Source organism: Coptis chinensis, chromosome 4 (genome assembly GCF_015680905.1).
Source record: "Coptis chinensis isolate HL-2020 chromosome 4, ASM1568090v1, whole genome shotgun sequence".
NCBI classification, from domain to species: Eukaryota; Viridiplantae; Streptophyta; class Magnoliopsida; order Ranunculales; family Ranunculaceae; genus Coptis; species Coptis chinensis.
In genome coordinates, this window is record NC_141459.1 from 10372390 (window position 1) to 10398013 (window position 25624).

At 35.6% G+C, this 25624-nt stretch overlaps 3 protein-coding genes and 1 long non-coding RNA gene across 4 annotated transcripts; 1 reads left to right on the forward strand and 3 right to left on the reverse strand.

Annotated features, from left to right (window-relative positions):
• Window positions 1–241: 241 nt before the first annotated feature.
• Window positions 242–8498, forward strand: LOC147501796 (leucine-rich repeat transmembrane protein kinase family protein). Its single transcript, XM_086606791.1, has 12 exons — window positions 242–716; window positions 1339–1478; window positions 2963–3095; window positions 3259–3330; window positions 4005–4148; window positions 4249–4320; window positions 4510–4575; window positions 4734–4804; window positions 4919–5062; window positions 5929–6270; window positions 6886–7280; window positions 7882–8498. The coding sequence occupies exons 2-12, from the start codon at window positions 1400–1402 to the stop codon at window positions 8194–8196; spliced, it is 1833 nt and encodes a 610-aa protein (XP_086462917.1). The 5' UTR covers window positions 242–716; window positions 1339–1399; the 3' UTR covers window positions 8197–8498.
• LOC147501797 (uncharacterized) lies at window positions 7091–7633 on the reverse strand. The gene is made up of 2 exons (XR_015221465.1): window positions 7415–7633; window positions 7091–7356 (listed from the first exon to the last, which is right to left on the reverse strand). It is a non-coding gene; the product is annotated as an uncharacterized LOC147501797 (long non-coding RNA).
• Window positions 8499–9327: 829 nt separating the features above from the next.
• Window positions 9328–19067, reverse strand: LOC147501798 (outer envelope protein 64, mitochondrial-like; the record flags this gene model as incomplete). Its single annotated transcript, XM_086604396.1, has 14 exons — window positions 9328–9721; window positions 10271–10340; window positions 10951–11104; window positions 11953–12004; window positions 12135–12259; window positions 12399–12599; window positions 12722–12856; window positions 13757–13925; window positions 14448–14592; window positions 14733–14915; window positions 16929–17054; window positions 17558–17682; window positions 18544–18696; window positions 18766–19067. Coding segments are annotated over 13 exons (1926 nt in total), but the record flags the coding sequence as incomplete, so codon positions are not given.
• A 1527-nt stretch (window positions 19068–20594) lies between these two features.
• Window positions 20595–25278, reverse strand: LOC147501799 (putative protein phosphatase 2C 10). The gene is made up of 6 exons (XM_086606792.1): window positions 24931–25278; window positions 24672–24846; window positions 23829–24068; window positions 23423–23699; window positions 21158–21312; window positions 20595–21064 (listed from the first exon to the last, which is right to left on the reverse strand). Exons 2-6 carry the CDS (start codon window positions 24708–24710, stop codon window positions 20924–20926), a joined length of 852 nt encoding a protein of 283 aa, XP_086462918.1. The 5' UTR covers window positions 24711–24846; window positions 24931–25278; the 3' UTR covers window positions 20595–20923.
• Window positions 25279–25624: the final 346 nt, after the last annotated feature.

Consider the following 25624-nt stretch of genomic DNA (forward strand, 5'->3'; position numbering starts at 1 on the left):
TTTGAGTTAGATGTTCTAAATTTACGATGATAAGCACAGTGAAGGTGAAATTAGTGGTAAGATGAGTCATATGATCAACCAACATCACATCACGATTAGTCAAAAATATTAAGCAGCGGAAACTTCTTTATAAACAATGCTAAAGGAATTTGTTCAATCCCACTCACGCAATTTGATCCGAGTGGAGTTTTAGATAGCCTTTCGTTTTATTTAACAAAAATCAGTACACCCTCGATCAAGTGGGTCAGGAGGTAAGCTGAAGTTTGCTAAAAATTGAAAGGGTGACAACAGTCCAAGTGAGCATATCAATTCCTATACCGCCCAATTGCCAATCATGGTCATGTCTCATTATTATTCTTGTCTTACGACTTGTTTGCTAAATTAACTTGCGAGTTGCAACAAAATGAACCACATGGGTGATTAGAAGCAAAAATAGGTGCACCCATGAGCCATCTATATCTAAATATTTGATAAATTGGTTCAAGAAAATTGATTTAGAAGCGGAATTGTTGACTATATTGTGAGTCTAGAACCACAATATAGACTCTAGACTCTAGACTTTAGCCTATCTGTAATTGAAGCTGGAGAAAAAGAGGAGTGAACAAAGAGACAACAGAGATTGCATAACTCACCAGCTGTCACAGATCTTCCTCTTCAACTAGTACATACTTTTTACTTGATGTTTCAAAGTCTTGGGCTTCTTTCACTCCTTCAAGGTCAGTTCAACTCATTTCCTTGTTTTAATGTTAAAGTTCTTTTCTTTCTACACTTTAGAATAGTCCCTTTCTTTAGTTGTGATTTGTTTTACATTTTTAAGTATGTTATATGTATGATTAAGCTTGTTTTAGATGTGAATGAATCTTCTTTGACTGAAATATACCATCTTTATGACTTGAATTTGTCTATGAATCTGTTGTTTGTTTGATTTGGTAAGTTGGTTAGTTTGTTGTGAAGAAAGTAAATGAAAATTCTAGGATGCCCTTTGCCAATTGTGCTAAGTAGAATTTGGAGCTTTGAAATGCTCAAAGGAAAGAGTAGTATTCATTTCAATGTCTGGAATGAATAAAGCTTACCTTGTGTTTCCTGTATTGCACAAGCGGCTTCGTCCACTATAATTCATTTTCAACCTTTTTGAATGTGATTTTGTCTGATTGTTGAGATAGCAAAGAAGTAGAACAAATGTATAGGTAGCAGTGAAAATAAATGACTTCTGTATGTAGTATATGTTGGGCATAAAATGAATTTGAATTCGGATTGGTGCTAAATTTGTGAAATCAAGGTGCTTTGTTGCCATGACTATTTAACTATTAATACGTTTTGGTCTGCTGATTTTCACAGACATGAGAGTCATTGAATAACAGAGCGACCATATAATCCACTGGACTAATTGTTGGGAAGAATGTTTTCAAGGATGAGACTGGTATATGTAGCGATGCTGTTGGCTTATATGGGTTCTTTAGTGGCATCTGATTTCCAAGGTACAATATGTTGTCCATCTTACTTTCTTACGGCTTTAGCAGAATCAACATTCATAGTGATGAAATTATTAGTTGCATTCTTGGAATGAAATGATAGCTCTTGATAATGCAAATACATTTTTTGAGATAACTTGAACTTTATCTGGAAAGTAGAACTCGTGTGATTTTAGTTAAAGTTTCTATACGGAGTTCTTTTCCATACTTAAACCTCTATGGAAGGAAAGTCTTCAGACCGTTAGAGGAAAATATATCATTTCATAACTTTCTGTGTTCGCAGAGGGTTCCTCAATGTGTTGCAATAATTGTTCTGTTTGTACTGGTAACCTATGTACATTTATGTGGCAGGTATTATTTGTATATATATGTGTATGTCATGGATAATAAGATACTAACAACTATGTATATATGCACCTACAAAAACTGTAATAGCGAGAATGATAAGTAATTAATCCTTATGTATCAAATGTGTTTATCAGTTTATCCAATTTGTATTTGTGGTTTCTGACACACTGAAAATCACGCCACCAAAGCTTCATGGTTTCTAGACCAGGACTCGTAGGAAGTTGGAAACTAACTGTGAGTCATAGTTTATGCCATTAAAGATTACATTATAAAACTGAAAAGTGTATTGAGGATGAAAACTTGCAGAGCAGATGCTTTGCTGAAATGTTACAACAGAATCACACTAGTGGAAGCTGGCTCAAACTCGGATACAAAGAATAGTCTCACTCTCTTTTACAAGGATACAAATAGGTTAAAAGGCTTGTTGATCGGAACTTGTTCTGTATCATAACTTTTTATGTACTCACTCCTTTGGGAATTCATAAGTCCATTGATAACGATATGACCCTCCCGTAATTTTCATTTAATTTTCTTGCTTTGGTAATGTATCTTTCTTTAACTTGTGTTCTCTCAAATTTTATCCAGGTCTTTTTTTTGTCGAATTGGATTGGTTTCATTCATCAATCATGTACTTTTCCATTGTGAACATGATCATTTGTACCATAGTACAATATTCCATTTCTCACAACATGCCAACCATCTATCGCCTCCGTGTCAAATGTTTCACAAGATGGTAGTGCACTAATCTGTGGTATATCACAAAATTTCCTCAAATTCCGGCAGTATCCTGGATGGTATTGCATTGTTTGCCAAATTTACCCAGAATTTCTCTATATTCCCTTAGGTTCCCGTTCCCCATGTTCTGATATTTTGACGATGAGTTTTTTTTTTTGATTGGCAAGCCTGTTTTAAATTAGATCAGTAACTCTTTGATGCTGGCGGGGTTCGAACCCCAGACCTCTGGTATCATCACCCAAAGGTTTTACCGATCATGACTAAAATCTTATATTGGGATATATATTGTGACTTTCAATTCGGAAAATGTAGCGATGTGTCTCAGCATCTTGTTCTATGGTATAATCTCAGCTTACCTTCCAAAAGTAGAAAATGGATTGGTTGACTAATTATAAGTTTCATTCCAGGGGATGCACTTTATGCATTGAGGAATATGTTGAACGCTTCTTCCTCTCAGCTGTCAGATTGGAATCAAAATCAAGTTAATCCATGTACTTGGACAAATGTGTACTGTGATTCTAATAATAATGTCATTTCTGTGTAAGTTATTAGTTCCTGGCTTGCTGTAACTAATTCACCTTAATTTTTATCTTGGTTGCTGACTTGTCGTTTTATCCAGTTGTACATGCATTAAGTATTTCTGAGGAAATGTACAATAGATTGACATAATATGCTCATTCATTGATTCCATATTTCTTTGCAGGACTTTATCTTCAATGGGATTTTCTGGGTCCCTGACACCTAGAATTGGGGTTCTGAAGAGACTTTCTACCCTGTATGCAGTAATCTAAACTTTGAATCTCAATTTCTTCGATTAAGTAAGAGTCGTTTTAGCCAAACAATAAGAATCAGTGAAATACAGTTATCCAACATTCGAAGGAGTATCCAACATCTTCACCCTTCGAAATCGTGAGCCACTTTTCTGGTAGAGACTCTGGATGACTGATCGTAGGAAAATGAGTATGATTTAATGAGCATAAGAAACTCAAGAATACTGGGGAAAGGAATCTCTTGGTAAGCTGATGAATCGATACAACTGCCACAAAAGTCACAGCCACCCAAACAAGTGAAAACTGTGAGGGACCAACTTTAATAGAAATAGGAAACAATGTGGAATTTTTTTCTGTACTGAACAAGCTATAACATATATATCTTCCTCTGTTGACATAGATATTGTGTCCTATCCCTTACATTATTTCCTTGTAGTTCTTCATGTTATTTTTCCATGTTCATGGAATACTAAACAAGTGAAAACTGTAAGGGAACAACTTGAAGAGACATAGGAACCAATGTGGAATATTCTTCTGTACTGAACGAGCTATAAAATAGATATCTTCCTCTGTTGGCACTGATATTGTCTGCTATCCCTTAACATTATTTCCTTGTAGCTCTTCACGTTATTTTTCCATGTTCATGAAATGCTACTGATTAGATGCGTAAAACATATAGGTCATTGCAAGGTAATGGCATAACTGGCGAGATACCTGTGGAGGTTGGATACTTGTTGAACTTGCAGAATTTGGATCTCGAAAATAACCGTTTGAGTGGGCAAATACCACCTTCACTTGGCGGTCTTCGGAAGCTTCAATTCTTGTAAGAAGATACACATGGTTTTACTGTTTAGGCTATATAACTTCTTTTACAGTTGTGACTTTCACGTGTATTTTTGTTGATTTTTTTATCATTTCTGCAGGAGTTTGAGTCACAACAATCTTAGTGGACCCATCCCTGAGTCATTTGCAAACCTTCCCAGCTTGATCAGAGTGTATGTGATCCCACTCTTAATAATACTCGTGTCGTGGATATAGGATATTGTTACTGAAACTGAAGTGGCATTTAAAAGCTAAATTGCATGATTAGGTGGATCCTGTAGCTAGTATTTTCATTATTACTTTAGATGGTTCACTTTGTTAGATAATATGTAATTTGACAGATGTTGAAACCATTCTTGCAGTCAGCTAGATTCCAACCATCTTAGCGGTCAAGTGCCTGCTAAATTGTTTCAAGTTCCAACATACAAGTATGAACACTGACACGTTATTGATATTCCTCATTGTTCGATTAAGTTCTAGCCCTGCTACACTATGAATTAATTTATCTGGTAAACTAATGAATAAATTGTTTTCATATTATATTTAGTCTTAGAAAGAATTTCCGTTTTCAAATGGGTGAATGCAGTTTTACTGGAAATGACTTGAATTGTGGCACAAATTTTTCGCTCCGCTGTGCTTCTAGTTCTAATAATACAGGTACCTTATTCACTTATTTTGATATACTTTACTTTTGGCTTCTTCTCATAGCACTGATAGTTTTTAATTTATTCTGTCCTACGACGGTAATGCCTGACACCCTTATTATCACAGGTAGTTCAAACAAATCAAAGCTTGGAATAATAATTGGAGTAATTGGAGGGTTGATTGGTTTTGTCCTTTTTGGAGGTGTACTATTTCTTCTGTGTAAGGGCAGGCGTAAAGGCTATAAGCGTGAAGTTTTTGTAGATGTTGCAGGTATACAATTTTCCTTTTTAAATCGAGTGGATCTGTGGAGGCCGGAGGGCATTCCAATTTGTATCTTATATAATAATAGTGCCAGTGTTCCCATTGTACTTATCATTTGAGCATGGACTCTAAAATTGGTTTTTTGGAGTTGTACATTTTTTTGAGTTCTCGCTTACATAGGGTTCATCTACATCACATATTCACATCTGGATGGTCTATGCCATGTGTGCACCAGCAAATTACTTAGGATGAAGAGGAAAAATAACTCCAATAATAATGTGCCTTCTCAAGCATTTTGCTATGATATTTTGGCAACTCGTGTTGTTTTGGATTGCATAATAATAATAAGAACAGTAACAGTATTAATCTTATGTAATAATAACAATCACTGTTATTATTATTATTACGAATAGCAATGATCATTAATAAAGGAGTTGGACTTTTTTTGAAAATGTGATAGTTCAAGCAAGTTATATGGATTCCTTTATCGGAGTCCACTGTGAGATCAAAAATCAACATTTATATGCTCAATGGAAGGGAAGGATGTCAGTCTACACTAGTACTGAAGAGGTCATTATACTGACTTTAGCCCTTCAAGCGACTTACTTCTCAAAGTCTCATCAGCATAACACCACATTCTGTTAGAATATGGAGAATTAGGTCTAAGAAGCACTCACCATTTTTCTTTCTCCTGACTGCTTTGTCATCCGAAGAGGTCAGATATTCATTATTTGATGTGTAACACTTCATTTTCATGGACTTGGATTATCTAGGAAGTTTTTTACTTGCATGTACTGTAAAGTTCTTAAAAAGATCGAAAACATACTAATAGCGACAGCTGTTTCCCGAAAGTTAATTTACGATGGGTTTCTCAGGTGAAGTCGACCGAAGAATAGCATTTGGCCAACTAAAAAGATTTGCATGGAGAGAATTACAACTGGCTACTGATAGCTTCAGCGAGAAAAATGTTCTTGGCCAGGGAGGTTTTGGGAAGGTATATAAAGGAGTGCTTGCAGATAATACAAAAATTGCTGTAAAACGATTGACTGATTATGAAAGTCCTGGTGGCGAGCAAGCTTTCTTACGTGAAGTTGAGATGATAAGTGTAGCAGTTCATAGGAACCTTTTGAGGTTGATCGGGTTTTGTACAACACCATCAGAAAGGCTTTTAGTTTATCCTTTCATGCAGAATCTAAGTGTTGCTTATCGTCTAAGAGGTACAAACTCTGAATCAAATATTTGAAAATGCTCATACAGAACTGTATTCACGGTCTTACAACATTTCCTTGTACGTACTCCACAACTGTATCTTAGTTTCATGTCAGTATTATCTGTTATGTTATATTTTTCAGAATAAAATATGACTATAAGTTGTGATGTGATAGAGTCTAGAGAATAACACCCCCCCCCAACACACACACGTGTGTCTGTTTATATAATACCAAGGGTAGTAGCAATAATCAGTCCTTATCATATAGATACAAATCTACTCTTCAAAGCTTTTAAGCCTGTATGTGCTTAATGAAATAGATGTGCTGTGCGCAAGAGGGGTGAGTGGTATTCATCTTAATCAAAATGGGGTCTGTCAAATAGCATTTATTGAAAGAAAGATCTCCACTTCAGCCAAAAAGTTGTTGACCATATCTTTCTCTATCTTCCCCTTCGCTGGCAGAACTATGATTAATCATTACGGAATTTCTGGGTGTTTTTTTCCCCCTGAAATCCATTGGCCATCAGTATTGTGAAATGCCATTCGATGGATATCATCTATTTTATATAATTTGTTTGTGTGATTTTACAATTTTCTCTAAATATATGCCTATGAATTGCAGAGGTTAAACCTGGGGAGCCAGTACTGGATTGGCCTACCAGAAAAAGAGTGGCTCTAGGCACAGCTCGTGGATTAGAGTACCTTCACGAACATTGTAATCCAAAGATTATTCATCGTGATGTTAAGGCTGCTAATGTTCTGCTAGATGAAGATTTTGAACCAGTTGTTGGGGACTTTGGCTTGGCAAAATTAGTGGATGTTAGAAGAACTAATGTGACAACTCAAGTTCGTGGAACTATGGGCCATATCGCACCTGAGTATCTGTCTACTGGAAAGTCATCTGAGAGGACAGATGTTTTTGGTTATGGTATAATGCTTTTGGAAATTGTAACCGGACAACGTGCTATAGACTTCTCTCGGTTGGAGGAGGAAGATGATGTGTTATTGCTTGATCATGTAAGACCATTTAAATTCCTGAAGTTAAATACTATGAATGGCTAGAATTTTTATACAGAGCTACAGATATTTGCACCTTTTGGTCTTGGTACCCTACTTATAGAATTTTTATACAGAGCTACAGATATTTGCACCTTTTGGTCTTGGTACCCTACTTATAGTTGTTGGCTTGGAGTTACTGAATATAAACTTGCAGATTACTCAAAAGGAAATTGTTACTGTTCTAAACCATAGGATGGATATAAATGCCACCATGAATTGTATCAACACGGTTCTCGTGTCAATGTACAATTCTTTTTACTTGCAAATATATATGCACTAAGATGGTAAAATTAGAAAATAGTAAAAGAAAATACGTAAACTAATTCCAATAGAGAGAGAATGTCTAAAATGTGAAGGTATACCACAGGAGAGCTCCTGTTTCTTTTCGGGATTAGGATTTGATTCAAGTTTTGTGGATGCACTGTTGATGTATAGTTCCTTTATTGATGTACATGAAATTCCTCCAGCTTATATAACTGGCCTTTTAAGTAGGTGTTCTCTTATTTCAACTTTTGTTAATGTGTATTTCTTCTCCTTTTGCTTTCTTTTGTCCTTACAGGTGAAGAAGCTGGAAAGGGAGAAAAGACTAGGGGCCATTGTTGACCGCAACCTAACTAGGAATTACAACAGCCAAGAGGTGGAGATGATGATCAAAGTTGCTCTACTTTGCACCCAACCATCACCTGAAGACCGTCCAACAATGTCGGATGTGGTACGGATGCTGGAAGGAGAGGGACTCGCGGAGAGGTGGGAAGAGTGGCAGCAGGTTGAGATTAATCGGAGACAGGAGTACGAGAGATTGCAGATGAGATTTGACTGGGGAGAAGATTCTATTCATGACCAAAATGCAATTGAGTTGTCTGGTGGAAGATGAGTACATATGTATCTACTACTTGGTGGACTATTACAACTTAGAATTAAATGATCCTTACAATGAAAAGTATTTTCACGAAGCAACTTCAAGGCCATCATTGATTATTTTCTTACAGATAAATTCGGGTGAGTTTGTTTGTTCAGAGAAATTTCAAGAGAACCATTGGACAGCAGGTTCCCTTTTTATTTTATTTTTGGTTTTTCAGGTAGGTCTTATTCCAATACTGTATGATCAAATTTATTTGAAATGTAGAATATGTAGAGTGTGAAGCGATTCTAATGCAATTCCAGAACAATGCCAAACACTTCTTGTTAGAATGACTTGTGAGAGAGCTTAAACAAAGTTTGTGCTGACTGTTGAAACTTTTCTTTGAGACGAGGACTTCCTCAGCAAGGGAACTACGCCCTTTTAATTTTTGGGACTTAAATCCGGTTAAAACTTGCTACATAGACTGATAGACATTTATAAACTCCCTAAACCCATACATTACCTACCATACCTACCGGGCTGCCACCACCATTTTGAGTTAAAACTTGTGACCCTGCAAGTGCCAACTCTCTCTTTGAATCATTTCTTTAGTATGAACTTTTAGGGTGGTTAATGAAGACGTTCCTTTTTCTGGAGTTTGCAGGGTACTCTTCCCAGACTTCTCGACATGCTTATCCTCCCGAAATATCAAAACAAAATGTCACTGCATTTTTTTTGGGAGTACACACACGTCTCCAATTTTGATATTATCATTTGATCCAGCAGTGCATTAAAGCAAACTGAATTTGGGTAGTGCCAGTGAGGCTTACTCGTCAGAAAAAGTGTAAAGTAGAAACCTCACCGAATAAGAACCTTCATCCGTCCGTCACACATAAAGCAAATGCCTGCAAGATAGACACAATTTTGTTTGTCACAGGCCTTCAGGGACTAGTTGATGAGGCCTATCACGTTTTACACGAGGGTGTTGATCCTTCAAAGTATCACCAAAACACTCTAAGAAATACCTCCCCTGTGCCAGCATATGTGAAACAGATAAAATATGTACCAGTAATTAAACCCCACCACGATTCAGGAAACATGAAACAAACTAAACTGCAAAAAGACAAGGGCTGTAACTTCTCAAGCATCTCTGATCAAGTCCGCTTTTCAGTGACATCCAAGATTACTTTATTTTCATTTCTTAATATGGATGAAATTGTCATTTAATTACAGATAGATACATAAATATGAACAGTTTCAAGATTGTTCTTTGACAACAGCCGCATTGGTCAACATCACTCATCTTCAAATTGCTAAATCGTATTCGTTTTAGTACAAAAATCAAATGAAACACTTCGCATTAAAACTATAACCACCGCATCCATCATGAACATCGATCCCATAGAAAGTTTGATCCCAACTCGTCCATCAAAATATTTTTTTCTTTTTGGAAATTACATGCATTTCCTATCATATCAGTTCGCCAGTTTCCTCAGCCTTTTCTCTGCAAGATTTGCAACCTTGTTCTGTGGTTCAAGAACCAGGGCATGCTTAAAATCTACAAAGAGCAGAAAAGAAATGTTAACACAGTAAAGTTTGTGAGCGAAAACAAAATAAATCACCATGTTCAACAGCACAAAGCTTTCCAAATATTAAAGAACTAGACAGAATCGTCTACAATTAAATTGATAAAGATGACCAGCTTCCACAGTTCCTAGTTGTTATACTTATAAAATCTTTGAATAAGCAGGTTACAAGCTTAATATAATCTACAAAATACAAAATAAAAAATCCAAGCCCATTCCAATTATACTCTTAGATGGAATGGTAAATTAGTTGCCTCCAAGTAAGATTTAATAAGCAACAATGACAAGTATTTATTTTTATTGCTTCCTGGGAACAAAACCATAAAAGCTTTGAAAACTAGTATACTTTCACAGAAATGAAGGCAATGAGATGTGATTACAACACTATGAAGTCTATGTCATTGTTCCCAACTCCTACATCAAATCCTAATTTTGGTTTTAATGCCCATCACATATAAAAGTTACTTTATCTTCAAAACTCGTGGGAATTTCATGATCAAATTGAAAAGAGTAATATTCACCTTGAGCAGCCTCTTTATAACAGAGGAGCATTTCCCTTGCCGTTCCTCGTCTTAGATAAGCTTTCACATTCTGCACAATAAAGAGGAAAACATAGAAACGATCATCAACAGCAATACTATAATGCTTCATACAGAGTAACATACTCTTACATACATGAACTACCAGAGACAATGCACCTTGAAGATACAAAAAGACAAAACATGGACCCCACAAAAAAGAGCAACAAATTGATAGAAGAAACAGCAGCCTAGTGAAAATGAAGGTTAGGATTGGAAGTACAACTCTGGTATCAGGATTTGGACAGCAATTCAGTTCAATGACTTGATTTTTGTCTACACTAACTTGGGCAAAAGTCGAAGCCACACGTACTAGGTTAAACTTTTGAAGCATTAATTTGAGAGATATCTCTAAGGAGAACATGTCAGACTTTTAACATGTTCTGCAAAATCCCACTGAAAATGACGAGGATTAGATCTCAACAGACTCGCTGGGCCTTTCAAGGAGATTCAAGTGTATACAATAATGACAGACTCACAGGTGTCATACGGGACACAATCTAAATTTTTTCCTTTCAAAAAACCATACAAACAAATATTCATTGATAAACACTTGCTTGCTGATTTGGGAGTTACTATTCAATAGTAGTTTTGTGTAAGTAGGGTTGACAAGGAGCTCCAACCTCCACATGGTGAAGAGTGACTGAAATGACATGCGAGACAATTTTGAGAGTTTTGTTGGTCCCACTCCACATGCCCATGCCTCAAGTACTTGGCTTGCAAGGCCACCGTTGAATATGTTGCAATGCCTTGAAAAAGGTCTGAATGGTGCACAGCCTAAAAATGTATCGAATCTTAAATGTTTGTACAACAACATCAAAGTGTCACACTTTAGTATGACATAGCACAGAATGTTGCAATAATTCGTGAAAATGTAATTTGGAAAAGCCCATTGCAATTGCTACAAACATGAGCAGATATTTGGTATCTTCTAAACGAATCCATCAACTCAAGGATGCAAGAAAAACAATCATAAAAATTTCAGGTGATGATTTACTACTTAAGTATTCTTATGAACTCCTACTTGAATTTAGTCACTACTACTGGTTGCCAGGTGGTTATATCCTATGAACATCTATACTCCATATTTCAAAAACATTTCGTGTCGAATACATATCCACGTATTTATGTCAGATATGAAAATGGACATCGAAAGGTCCCGGGTAGGTGTGTCCATATCGGACACTGATACGAATTGTTGGACACGGCAAAATATCAAAATTTGAGGTAAATTACATACAATACGTGTCCGATATGTGTCCGACACGGACACAAGGATACGTATCCGACACGGATTTTTTTCAAAATATGGCATGTCCATGTAACCTAGTTATATACCTAACACCTCAATATTTGAAATTCTGCCATGTCGGATACGGATACGGATACACTCATACGTATAGGTGTCAACATCACTTAGGTTATACAAAATATTATTATGGAATAAAGATTACTTTGCCACACAGATTATACAATACTAACAAATACAAGGATCTCAACGTATTTACAAGAATAACTTGATAGGGAAACCATACTAACCGAAAAAGAAAAAACATCTACTTCTGCATAACGAAATTTTGCCAAATTTGATGCAGATACAAACTCAAACAAAATTGTTTATTCACCTTTTTATCAAGTATTATTGCCTGGCTGCAGTCTGCCTCAGATTGCTGAAAGCTGCAAAGATTGAGATTCAACAAACAATCATTCACCAAAATTGTTATCAATTGTCAAATTGTCATCAATATTAGAAAAAAAAATATATCATTTCAAAAGACAAACAAACAATAACCATGATATAGCTTACCATCCCAGCTCTAAATATGCAGCTGCCCGGTTGCAGAAGTAGGTTGCATTTTCACTTAACTTTATAGCCTCACTGTAGTACTTAACAGCTTTATTCCACTGCTTTCCTTTAAATGCGGCATTACCCTGCTAATTTGAATAGGATGGACTAAGAAAGTACACTATAAGAAACTAAACACTTGATGTAAAGATCTCATTGTTGAATGATGCAAGGACTTGAGCAAGGATGTGCATGTTAGATAATATTAATTACTAGGAGAACAACCTTTTCTTTCAATAGTTCTGAAGTATCCATGTCTCCATTAGTGTCTGGGAGCGGTAACGAGTTTGAAGCAATGCCAACTTGTTCTTGAAGAGAAGGATATATATCCAAGATAGTATCAAGTAGAAATTTATCCTTTCCATGAGATGCTATGAATGAAATAGAGAGAGGACAACCGTCATGCTTTCCCAGTGGTAATGTAGCCTGAAGTAACACAGAGAAAAGAAAAATAGGAATACTCAATTACTCCCGTTAATTAATACCTGAAACTGGATCAAATGGAAATTACAAAGATATTCATCACAGTAGCTAAAGATCATTCAAACCTGACAACACCCAGACATTCCTGCAATGCTCAACAACACGAATGCTTTTTCTAGGAATTCAGACGACAGATGTTTCCCTGAATCAAGCTTTAGTGGAAAATCTGGAATTGTAGGAATCACTAATATTCCATCCTCCTGAGGTAAGGAAAAAACAAATCGCTATCACATAATATGTAACAGAAATAGGAAGGACAACCATTAGATAAATATATGCTCAAAATGGACATTTGCATATTAAATTGCATAAAAGAGAACAAACTGACTTTTCCTCCAATGCTACGAAGTACGAACAACAACTTAGTATATAGGTATGTACTTTAAAGTCACTATAATAAAGCATCAAAGCCCCTATGTACATTATAGCTTCTCTTAAACTTTAGAGCATCTAACTCAAAACCAATTGGATATGAGTGGAGAGGCCCAGGAACTTTTATATATTACTGCAAGGCTTTAAACACCCCATGTGGGACTTCACTAAACATCTCAACAAGCATTAACATGCATTAGTTAGAACATTGACCGAGGAGAATGACAAAAATGAAAGGCCACTTAAGAGAACAAAAGATGTATAGTTCAATAATAATAAAAATGACAAAACACAACTTCAGACCATCTCCATTTTTAGACTAGACACAAGAAACGCGGAATAAACAGAAACTTGATATTTTAAGGCCAAGGACAATACAATGTCTGTCATGCTTAACTTCTCCTAAATATTATTTAAATTATCAACATATAAAGAATGAAATGAAGGAACATCTGTTTCCTAATTGGTATACCTATCCAAATAATTAATTCAATCATCCAATATAGTATCACTTTGTCCAAGACATAAGCAACAACAAGAAAATTGGCATCCCATATTATTTCAATAAAGATTGGGTAAAAATAGAAGCTCAAAGAGCCCAAAAATGCAGTATCTAACTTACATGTCATCCAAAGAAATAACAGTTCTTAAGTTTTGCATCAGTGAACTATAATCAATGGAAGAAAGTATACAGAGATTCACGAGCATCACTGAAAGAGTTGGAGTACCTTAAGGAGACTGTGGAGTGCAGCTCGCATTTCAGTCTTAACTTTGTAGAAAGCCTTAATGTTCTCATGGGTGGTCTTAACTGCTGCAAGAACACGGTCAGATATATCAGCTCCTAACCTGGGCTTGACTGTTTTAATCCACTCTTCATGATTTGTTTTGAATTCATATCTGGAGGGAAAATGATGGATTAGAGTGAAGTTGGAGGTATGATGTACAATAGTTGCATGTATCATCGGTATCATAATTCACACAAAGGGTTTCTTGAAATCAGTGAGAAATTAGGAACAGCCTCGATTGAACTAAAATATGTGAGGTAATCAAAGAAAGAAGGCAGATATTTGCAAATATGATTGAGATAAACTACTGTATACTGTTACTGAATGAATATACTAAAATTCCGAACGTAGCTTATTGACATTCTATGTTTTTTTTCCTACTGACATTCTATATTGAAAGCACCACTAAGAGACTAATCTAGCTTATACACTATAAACATTAAGGAAGACTGGGAAACAAGCTTATCAGATAAAATGCCATTCATCAGGTGGCTACATGGCAGAGAATGCAGACATATCCGATTTGCAGAAGTTTGCCTCTTAATGTGATTTCATGTCGGAATAGAGTACTCGAGTAACAGAGAAAAAAAGGTCAGAAAATTGGAGAAGGTATCCAGAAAAGCATTTGGAATACCTCTGGAGCAAAATCATCACATTTGACAAAGCCTTCAAAGTAGATGTTCCTTGTTGCAAGGTATTGGCTGTTTCAGTAAATTCTTTCAAACTAGGGACATTTTTAGCAATATGCTGCCCAATATTCATATGCTGTGGTGGTTGGTCTGCACAATCAGATAACTATAGTAAATGCCAGACATTTTAGCATCAAGATCTCAAACAGCCTTCTCTAGCACACTATGAGTCTGTTCCAAGATAGCCACATATCATCATCTCAAAATAGTAGCATAGAATAAATACTTACACCCAGATAGGATTTCAGACGCTTTGACAACTACATGCATGGATTTCTGCTTAGGAGCCTTCATAAACTGAAAGCAATCATCAGCAAAGATTAAGCGTTTTCCCCTTCTAACCTCCACACGCGATGCAGGTAGCAATACATGACCAACATGGTGAAAGACAGATGGATCACGTGCAAACCATCCTGAAAAATCACCAACTCAGGTCGATGAAAAGTGAATCCAAACATATGCTAGAAAGAAATAAATGAACACATCTAAGGTTATAATCGTTAATATGCAAGATTTAATAAAGTGTTTTTCACAAAGAATTATCTGAGTCAGTTATATGTAAAATGTTCAATTTTGATTGGTTAAGGGATTTGGTATGGATGAAAGCAAGGATCTGGATGCCATTGAAGATGAGCACGGCAAACAGAAAATGGATTTGGAATTTTTTGATGAGGACTGGTACAAGGATGAAAATAAGGAATAGAACCTGTTCTAGGTATAGGAAGATGGAGAGGGATGGGCTGTTTTTGGCCATTTAGTTTCTATTTCGGCTTTGTCTGTGCTTCTCTTGTATTTTGATCATGGCAGGAGTTCTTGGGGTATAATGGGGTCAGGGTCCTTCCCAATTGCCTTCTCTCTAATTCTTAGATGTTGATTTAATTAGCTTTCGATTAACTCAATACAATAACCTTTAGCCAATAACAATAATAAACAAACAGTCTCTTTGACACAATACTACTAATAAAAAAAAGGTGAAAATAGAAACAATAACAATAACAGGAAAAATAACAATAATAAAAGAATACAAGTAAAATGTTTACAGGTTTCACAACCGACATTCAATTTCCAAATTTTTGTACCAGTTGCTTTTAGCTATATATGGTTCGAATTATGTGCTTCCACAATACCAAATCTTGTTCAAGGAAATTAAATCATTTATCAAAACAGAGACATATTTGACATTAATAGATTCCAGGACAGATAGCGTGAACCTGGTGTAGGACAAGCAGAGTAGAATTTATTTTAGTTTCAGTATTTTAGAATTTATTTTCATACAATGAAGTTGATTTATTTAGTTGTTTTCCATTTGAGTTAAATTAGAATTAGAAACCTAGTTTCTTCTTGCCTATCAAGTTTTGCTTATCTATATAAAGCAGCCATTGTAGTTGTTTAGGGATCAAACAATTCATTCAATCAAATTCTTCTAGTATATTTCTTGATTTCTATTCTTCTTCATCCTCTTCTTTCTAAAGTCCATTATTTTCTTCTTTCATAATATCCTCCTTCAATTCTTCTTCAAAAATCTAGACAGTTTCTTTAGAATATTAGAATGGAGATAAAGAAATTAGACGAATAAGAACTACAGAAAAGAAGAAGATGAAATTTGAAAATATGAAGGAAAATAGAATAGTAGAAAACAATAGTATAGCATGAATGCATGATATTCGATAATCTAATAATTGCATTCCTAAGAAACTTCTAATGACCTTCTTATATAGATGAGCCAAACTTGCTAAGCAAGAAATAATACTCTTAAGCAACTTCTAAGGACCTTATATAGATGAGCCAAACTTGCTAAGCAAGAAATAATACTATTAATTCTAATCAACCTAGGAAACCACTAAACAAATTAAGTTCCTATTTCTATAAAGATAAACCATAAATAAAGGAGTTTACTTCTAAAACACAGATCTCAATTAAAGGAGGTTACTTCTAGAAAACATTGAGGCCATGTAAGTAGTTACACCGTATGGCTTGATTCTCCATCTCCCTGGTATGTTTTACTGTTGAACAGTTCCTCCTTCAACACATCCGAGGATCGCATCAGCCCCAAGCCGTACTAACCACCACCACCACCACCACCAAAAAAAAAAAAAAAAAATGAAGTCATGTAAATTGTTACATACGATGGCTTAAGTCTCTATCTCCCTATCTTTCTACTATCACTGATGATCCTATGGATTGTCAAGATTGATTATCTCTTTCTTTAATGCTCAACATATTCAAGATTACTCATAAGTAAAACATGCATGAAAGTGTTGCTCTATGTACAACAAGGAACATACAGATTAGAAAAGGAGAATCAACTTTTAGACTCTCTGCAGATAACACCTGGACATATAACCATAGTCGTACAACAGAGAGTAAGAGGTCTAATATTATTCAAAAAGTTCAGGTTCAGGTACTAAAGCAGCATAGTAACAAACCTATGGCATCTAAGCTTTGTGAATTTGCCACAAGTCCAACAGTAGAGACAAGCCCATGAGAAGCTCTGAATCCAAGAATGCCACAAAATGATGCTGGAGTTCGGACACATCCAACAGTATCAGTACCTACACAATCAATACACTGCAATGAATTACACATGAAATGAACCAAATTCGCAAAACCTAATTCAGTGGGCATGATAAATTCAAGTGTTTTCAAGCCAAAAGAGCAGTCTGAACTTTCTTTTTAGTAAAATAGCAGTCTAACCTAAATATGAACCAGTGAAAGGTCGAAAGTTAATAGCATTATAAGCTACATATATGTGTCAGACATCACAAGATGTCACACTGTAAATCATCTAGACAAAAACTTCGTGAGTAAACCATCCAAGGAAATTCAGTTAGATATATTCAACTAAAAACTTGACTTATACAAGATTATTAGGTACAGCCATTTCAGTGCTTAATTAATGAGAGTATGATCGACTACAAGGTTAATGTTCACTCACCCATATCTAATATTTCAACGGTAAGCTGGGAAATAGTATTTAATCTATCATATTTGTACCATATATAGCATTCATCATTCACAAATATCTAGGTTCAAGCATGCCAAATAAAACCCATACCTAGAGAAAAGTCGACAAGTTGAGCTGCAACAACCACGGCTGAACCACTTGATGATCCTCCAGGGACATGAGCTGGCACATCTGGATTCGTAGGGGTCCCGTAATGCATATTCTCTCCAGTGATGCTGCAAATATAGGAAGTAAAAAATTATAAATAAAAATAAGCATTTACAATAGGATAGATTCTACCTTCATAGCAGTATAGCACATGACACTGAAAACATAAGAATTCCATGTAAAAAAAAGGAAGAAAGATAATACGTATCACATCATTATAGATCACATAATTTCCCTCATACAAAAACTACCAAGGATTTCAACTCTCTTAAACCATGTCAAAGCAATAAGCATAACTCTCAGCACTCTGCAGGTATGTGATGATTACTGAAATCTCCTCCAAGCACACTCTAGAGCTAAAATCTGAGCAATGTATTACTGAAATCCTTAAGTGCATGTCAAGCAATATCTACCAAAACTTTATCTGATATTCTAGCAACTCTCACTAGGTAACATAACTTGGCATTAGTGCTCCAACAATAAGGAAACAACTAGTACTTTCTTTTGAGAAATGATCAATACAGAATTATGAATTTCACGTTTCGCCACCGATCAAGTGAATACACATGAAAAAATAAACAAAACCATACAGTCAGTTCAACGAGATCCTAGCTGACTAGTCAGAAGTCAACTTTTAACTTTCCAACTTAAAAGAGACTTACTGAGAACTTTGGTTCTGGAGGTTTTTATCTATAACAATTTTCCACAATCCGTGTCTAGTGTCTACTAACCTGACTCTCCTTTATCTGCCTTTACGCAAATATATCTACAGCTAGAATCCCCTGCTAACTAATTTTCCTCATTTTTTTTACTTCCACACATAAACACCATAAACAGCAATCAACCCGCAAATTTCTCAATAAACACGGAACAACACAATCAACAAAAGTATATATCAAAACAAAATAACCATGTTCAGAAAATCTCACCCAAAAGCCAATTCATCCATAACAGTCTTCCCAACACAAGTAGCCCCATTTTTCAAAAGACACGAAACCGCCGCAGCAGTCCTCCCCGCCGCCTCATGCGTCTTCTTCCAATCCGGATTCCCAAACCCAGTCACATAATCCTTCACATCAAAACTGCAACAAACAAAATTTTCAACAACAGTAAAAAAAAAACAAAAGCCCGAGTTAAAAAACAGTACACACTTGTCATTAACAGCAAAAGTAAGACCAGTAAGCTTTAAACGAGCTGAAGGTGGAGGAGGTTGAGGTGAAGGATAAAGATGGAATCTTTCAATAAAAGCACCAAAATCTTCTTTAATTTGATTTCCATTTTTACCCCTTCTTATTCTTCTTCTTCTTTTTGTTTCAGTATATATAATTATTCCAGCAACACCAGCAATACCAAGTATGAACCATGATGTTTTTGTACTTGGTACATTTATTCTACTTCCTAATTTTAATGATTTCCAAGTAGTCTCCAGTTTGATTGGTTTAAGATAAATTTTTTTTTAAGGTTTTGAGATCAATACTTTTTTTTTTTTTTTTAGTTGGGAGTTTTAAGGTTGGGTTTAGGGTTTAGGGTTTAAGGTGGGTTTAGAGTGTGAGAGAAGAAAAGCTGTTTGTTTATTTGCTCTCCTCGAATCGGTTGTAGGGAATATATTTCTGCAACCGAGTTTATTTACTGTTCAATATGCATCGAGATACTTACTAGTTTTTAACCTTTATATTGTTGACGGTGGATGAAGACGGTTGTAGATATTTAGTTTCTATAACGGTTGTTTATGTATGGGCGGTGCTAATGTGCTACCGTGCACGCTGTCTGTTTTTCGAGGTTTGTTGCGGTAATGTTACGCGCGTGTTTTCTTGACCGTGGAGACATTTTTGGGCCTCTAATTTCAAGATCGGGCCTTTTATTTGAAGGTCCATAAGCTTTTTAAGAAGTAAGAACTGAGCATATTTTCATGAACTTCGGAGTATAATTATTAATTTGGCATGGCCACTAGCATTTGCATATTTTTATGCCAGGCTTCAAACTCCAGATGTAGAACTCGTGCAATTTTAGCTTTTGACCATTAGGGATATCAAGTGTAACTTTGAAATTTCTTAGCGCATTAAGCATGAATATCGGTTATATCATGCACAGAGCACCTCATTGGACTCGTATATTTGACTAGGAAATTATGGAATAATAATTGTTTTGGGATTAAATGGAGCGAAATCAAATGATAGGCAGCATAATATATATTTGGACTTTGCAAGAATGTATATTTAACAGATAATTTGCTTCTTATGTTGTTTGCCATAACGGAAAGTGAAACATTTTGTTTCAACTCAAACGGAGCTTGTGCAAGAAGAATAAGATGCAGACCAGGACACAAGGTAAAGAAGTAAAGTGTATGAGTGTATGAGCTCAACTTACACAAGTGGCAGGCCTTAACGGGAAATGGTGCTTATTAAGTTATTCACACAAAGCTACCTAGAAAAGTAGAAAGGATGTGTTTCAAAGTCTACAATATGGTGGTTGATTGATGTTAACTTGGCATGAAACTGCGTACCGCTCACTCACTCAGCAACTGACCATATATCCTTATCAACAAAGAAAGTTTTGCAAAATAAAAAGTAATTTATACAATTATACCCTGCGATATTTTCCTACGAAAACTAAACCATTGTAAAATGCCTCAATATTCAACAACTAACAGAGTCTATCACGTAATAGTTTGCTTGTTGGTAGATTAATGAATGCCCAGCAACATTGTTTGAGTACTGCAGGAAGACAGTATACTTCCCTTAGCATATAATGTGTGGTGAAGATGAAGAAAACCAAGGCAGCATACAGTCTTGGCTCGTTTATATTGTTTTGCCACTGATATGCTTAGCGAGAGCACAGCCATAAGAGCATAAGTGAAAGATGGTCTTAACATGGATCCCAATAAAAGTAGCATTCGAAGTCACTCCAATCAGTAATCGCAAGCGTGCAATCCAATTCTTGGTGAAAGGACTAGAGAAATGAAAGATAAGAACAAATCACAGGAAAACAAACCCTGGCCTCCCTTTATACATACCTTTCAAGTCGTAATGCCTTAAAAAACACAATAATTTAGATAAGGACAGCTAATGTACTCTAAAACAATCAAACAAATATCAAACCCCACAATGTAGAAAAGAAAATCAATTTACAAGGGACAGGAGATATGTAATCTGTTTCTGAAGTAAACTTCATTCTTCTCCTAGGTATCTTGAGATCACCCTACTTGATACGAATCATTGATACGTATTTTTTATGATCAGCATCCTATCGCAAAGATATACCTGAAGTTTATTCCAAGTTTCCAACAACTGGGCGTATAGCCCTTATGTTTCACCCCCTAAATCGAACAACGATGCACGATATATCATCTTTACTATCTCTATCTAATGCTTCTACAGCCAGTTGCTTAGCTGCCCTCTGTGGATCCCTGAACTTTCTTGCGATATCAACGGCTTCTTGGTTCTCCATAACCTAAATTAGTAAAAGAATAAGTAGAATTGTAAGTTTATGTCACTGGTGCATTATACATGTGTAAAGCAAGTAAACGCCTAGGAGAAAAATCACCTTCCAGAGACCGTCACTTGCAAGGATAAGGAGATCAGTTTCAAGATCAATATCTGCATTACGTGTGTCAGGATCCGATCGTAAATGTGACTTGAGGCTTTTGTCACCAAAAGCACGAGAAACTGCAAGCTGGCCATTCACTCGAGGGACATCTCCTGATAAAAAACCACAGACGTCAGCTTTAAGAATAGACTAGCATAAAAATATCTTAGCAACCCTGCCATATCCAAGTTGTACAATATCTTTTCTTTCTTACTATTAGTACTATTTTTCAGTTTGGTACTCAGCCATGAATCACTCACAAATTTTGTTTGTGTCTCCTAAGATGTGAAATTACAAACATATTGAATGAAGGACTACTAAACAAGAATCGACCCTCAAACATCATAATTCCCCGGGCCAACATCTCTTCCCAAAGAGCCCCTAATGAAAAGACACCTGGACATGATAAACTCATTTTATGTCCTGACCCCATCAAAGTGTCTCCACTTGCTACATGGCCAAATATTTTCAAAGAATCACAAAAGGAACTATTCCATAAACATCACCTCAAGAAGACAAAGTAGTGACTACCAAGATTTCCACAACTAAACCAGGACTTTTGTGGCCATGATTCTACAAAATGGAAACTTTTATATCCATGTTTATAGAATTACAGGAGGAACGATAATCCATAAACATCCACGGATCCACCCCAAGAAGAACAAAATAGAGACTACCAAGATTTCCACCATTAAAACCAAGATTTTTGTGTCCATGATTCTACAAAATCAAAACTTTAAATCCATTTCATACAGGTGCTTTTATGAGAACACGCCCCTGAGTATCCCATGCTAGGAAGCCTGACACCAACATTTTCCTGATGCTAGAGACATGAAGAACTTCCTAAAAAAGTGAGTCCACTACTAGATTGAATGTTAATATCAAATCCCTTAACAAATGATTGGTAACAACTTTCAAACATGTGTAGAGAGTCCCGACTTGTGACTGTAACAATTCACTGTTTCATCTAAACTACCCTAGACCTTTGTCTTGAACAAGCCTCTGCTTCCAAGATGGAAATTTAAGGTCTTATAAGAGTAATGTTCTTCTGCTTATGCTTCAGGTACTACTTGTATCCTTCAGTAACAGGGGAAGCTTTTTAGAAGCAGGGAGCATTTGCAGTTTTGGATAACTTACTGCAAACTATCATGTTTAATTATGTGGTCTTCTATTTGGCACCTTATAATAAAGAGTGGGATGGAAAGACACCCTACCTTTCTCTGAGAACATAAAGTTTCCATTTCCACATATTCTCAATTATAGCTTAGTTTTCATTAAGGAATCTCCAAGTATACTTAAGACGCAAGATGCAACAGTGACTCTACATAAACCCATTTGTATACGAAGCGGAAGTGCCTCTTTAAGTGATTCCATCGCATGTGTAAAGGCTGTTTATCTGTTGAACTGAGCTGTGAACGATGCCACAACAGCCATTGATAAGTTGTATCCACTTATATGATCATTAATTTTAAAATAATCTCAGATAAATAACAGAACTCTTCCTACTACAAGTGTCTACTCTCTTATAAACAGCAACCACAACAGCATAAAAATTTCTATTAGTACATAATCTTACTAGTTTACACTTCATACTGAAGAAACGAGAATTTCCGCAATTTTACTCACTGCAAATACTAAAAGCTACAGACTGTAAAAGTACAAATTTATGTCACACAAATCAGCAAGTCAACAGAAAGGTTGAACATTATTGAGAAAATTTGAAAAATATGGGCTTCTTTTCTTTTTGATGAAAAAAATTTAACTAAAAAGCAAATAAGACGATTGCATTACAATCAGAGGATGAAACATCAATGTGACCTAAGCACCCTATAAGGCCACTTCATTGAAAAGCAAACAAGTCATTGAACTTCCAAGAGTGCACCCTAGCTGTCTAGCAGGTAGCAACCTATACCCAATAGAATCGGTGTCTAAATACGCAGTGATTCCCAGTGAAACATCTACAGTCATACCAGGGTAGTTTATTGGAACTGATTTGGAATCTTAGAAAATAGTAAAGACTTGTAGCTACAAGAAGACCGTCCATCACTCAATACTAATAAATGAGGATCAAAAACAAAAAGTTAGGCAACCATTAAAAGAAGCATATAAACTTCGAATCATTACCACAAACTAAAATGATACAATTTAAGTGACAGGTTGTATGGGATAAAAAAAAGGTTGGGTTTAGAACGTCATGAGACAGTTCAGTTCATACGGGAATACCTGGCATGTTTGAGACAAAGCCGCCTTTGGTCTCAATGATTCCCCGTTCAGTGTTTGGCTCATGATCAACACTCATTTGTATTGCTTGCCCTCCTTTAGATAGAACTGCTCGTGAATCTCCAACATTTGCTATCCACAATTTTCGGCCGTTTATTAGAATTGCAGTGACAGCAGTGGAACCACCTCGTCCTAAATCGGGATTGTGTGAAAGAATTGCCTCATCAGTCCTCACATACGCCTTCGACATTGACCTGTTAGGATCAGTCCAAAACTCTTCCTGAAACGACAAGTCGCAAAATTAAAGATCATATCCTCAGCTATAAAGAGGTGCCAGAGCAAATTTCTTTCTAACCCAGTAATTCATAAGTCAGAAATCCCACTTTACCATATCAGCCTAACAACTCACCTCTTTCAGTATATTGGTAAGCAAATGTTTTTGCAAATATGCTGGCACACTATCTCCCAAGTGTCCATCATATATAGCAAACAATCCAAGCTCATCTCCCCTTGTCTCTATGAACTTAGCTACATGGAAATCCTCCATTGGATGATTTGCTTTCCCTTTTACTAGATAGAAACCATACTTTATTGAACCCTGACTACTCCTCCCCTTTCCAGAGCCATACGAACCACGTGCTCCTACAAGCTAATAATGAAAGTTTCTTTAAACACAGGATGGTGCCAAAAGTATATTTCAATAACATGAATAGAATATTAACAGAATACTATAATGATGACAAATGATAAACCAGCTATGTAATATCTCAACTTCGATAAGAAAACACGAAATACAGTCTGTAATACACTGATCATAAGAAAACAGCTTGAGCTTCAATGATGCAATCAACAACACAAAATGACTAAAGGAGGCCTGAGTAACGACTTAACTTATTGTCTTTGTTCCACTAACCATAAATACCGTTGAGCAAAACTGAAAGTTCAAAGAATACCCTTTGTAGCCATTGTTTTTGCCCATACAGATAGCCAAACAACAACAATAAACAAGCAAATATATGCTTCTCTTAGCTAAAAAAAAAGATAATTCCATAATCCTAAAACCAGCTACAACTGCACTTTTAGTCTAACACAATTTAGATAACCAACTAAAGTAGTAAGTAGAACAACCTTTTGAAACCAGCAGTTTTCCATTAGGACCATAACTTAACCAAATTCAAAGGAAATCCATATTAACAGTCTTATCAAAACACTGTAAAATTTAAACATAAGTAAAGGGAGGAAATCTTCTCACCTTAGAATAGGTAGCATTGAAACAGCATAACTTATCCATAAAAAATATATATATTTAGTAAACTACTACTTCTTTCACTGAATTCTCCACATCTACTTCAACTACTCAACTCAAATCCAACTTCCAACCAAATCCAACCTCAAAAAACCCAAAATTTCAGCTTAAACTTCACAGCCTGCATCACAAAACACCAAAACTTGATCAAAATTACCAAAATTTAAGCAAAAAAAACAACTTGGGCATTCAAAAAACTACTTACCAATCACCAAAGTTTCTTTCTTTTCCACTTAGAAGACTTGGGGAAAGTTCCTTAAGTGTTCTTATAAAACAGAGAAAAAAAACACAGAAGAAATAAAGAAATAAAGAAAGAAAGAAAGAAGATATAGAAACTTTCTACTTTGAAGAATAAAAATATTTCTATATAAGATAGATATAGAAAGAAGGAAAGAATAGAAGGGTAATGTTATTTTTCCTTGAAGACTTTGCAACCGCTTTGGGCAGAACAGAAAAAAAAAAAAAAAAAAAAAAAAAAAACACAAGGCAGAAAGAGAGACTTTTCCTGTTGACTTTGCTGTCATGTTTACTGTAACCAGTCTTTTTGATGTCTACTATTCTTTCCATTTTGTCTTGTATTAAATCAAAGACAAATAATTTCGATTTTTTCAAGCTTAGATATTAGTCGATATATAATGTTGAAATCTTCTCTATGATTTGGATTACAAAGAGCATTAAGAAATTTTTAGTAGAAAGTGCCCCCTGGATTTGTGCCTCAATATAGGTAAGCAGCTCTATTAGTTTGTGAATAGATAAAGTGTCATGATTTTTGGATGTAGTGTTGTTTTTTCAGGTCAAAATAACCTTTTTTTTTTTAAATCATTTTTACCCAAGTTGACTTTTGGTTGACTATTTGACCCTATAAAGTTAGGAATTTATATAGTACATCAGGACCACAT

Excerpts from the sequence above, each read along its gene's own strand:
- LOC147501799 (XM_086606792.1), bottom strand. The coding sequence starts at position 24,710 with ATGGATAAGTTATGCTGTTTCAATGCTACCTATTCTAAG. Across the intron at positions 24,069-24,671 it reads TCAATGCTACCTATTCTAAG|CTTGTAGGAGCACGTGGTTC; the intron begins GTGAGAAGATTT and ends TTTCATTATTAG. Across the intron at positions 21,313-23,422 it reads CTTTGTCTCAAACATGCCAG|GAGATGTCCCTCGAGTGAAT; the intron begins GTATTCCCGTAT and ends GTTTTTTATCAG.
- LOC147501796 (XM_086606791.1), top strand. The coding sequence starts at position 1,400 with ATGTTTTCAAGGATGAGACTGGTATATGTAGCGATGCTGTTGGCTTAT. Across the intron at positions 1,479-2,962 it reads AGTGGCATCTGATTTCCAAG|GGGATGCACTTTATGCATTG; the intron begins GTACAATATGTT and ends GTTTCATTCCAG. Across the intron at positions 6,271-6,885 it reads TGTTGCTTATCGTCTAAGAG|AGGTTAAACCTGGGGAGCCA; the intron begins GTACAAACTCTG and ends TATGAATTGCAG.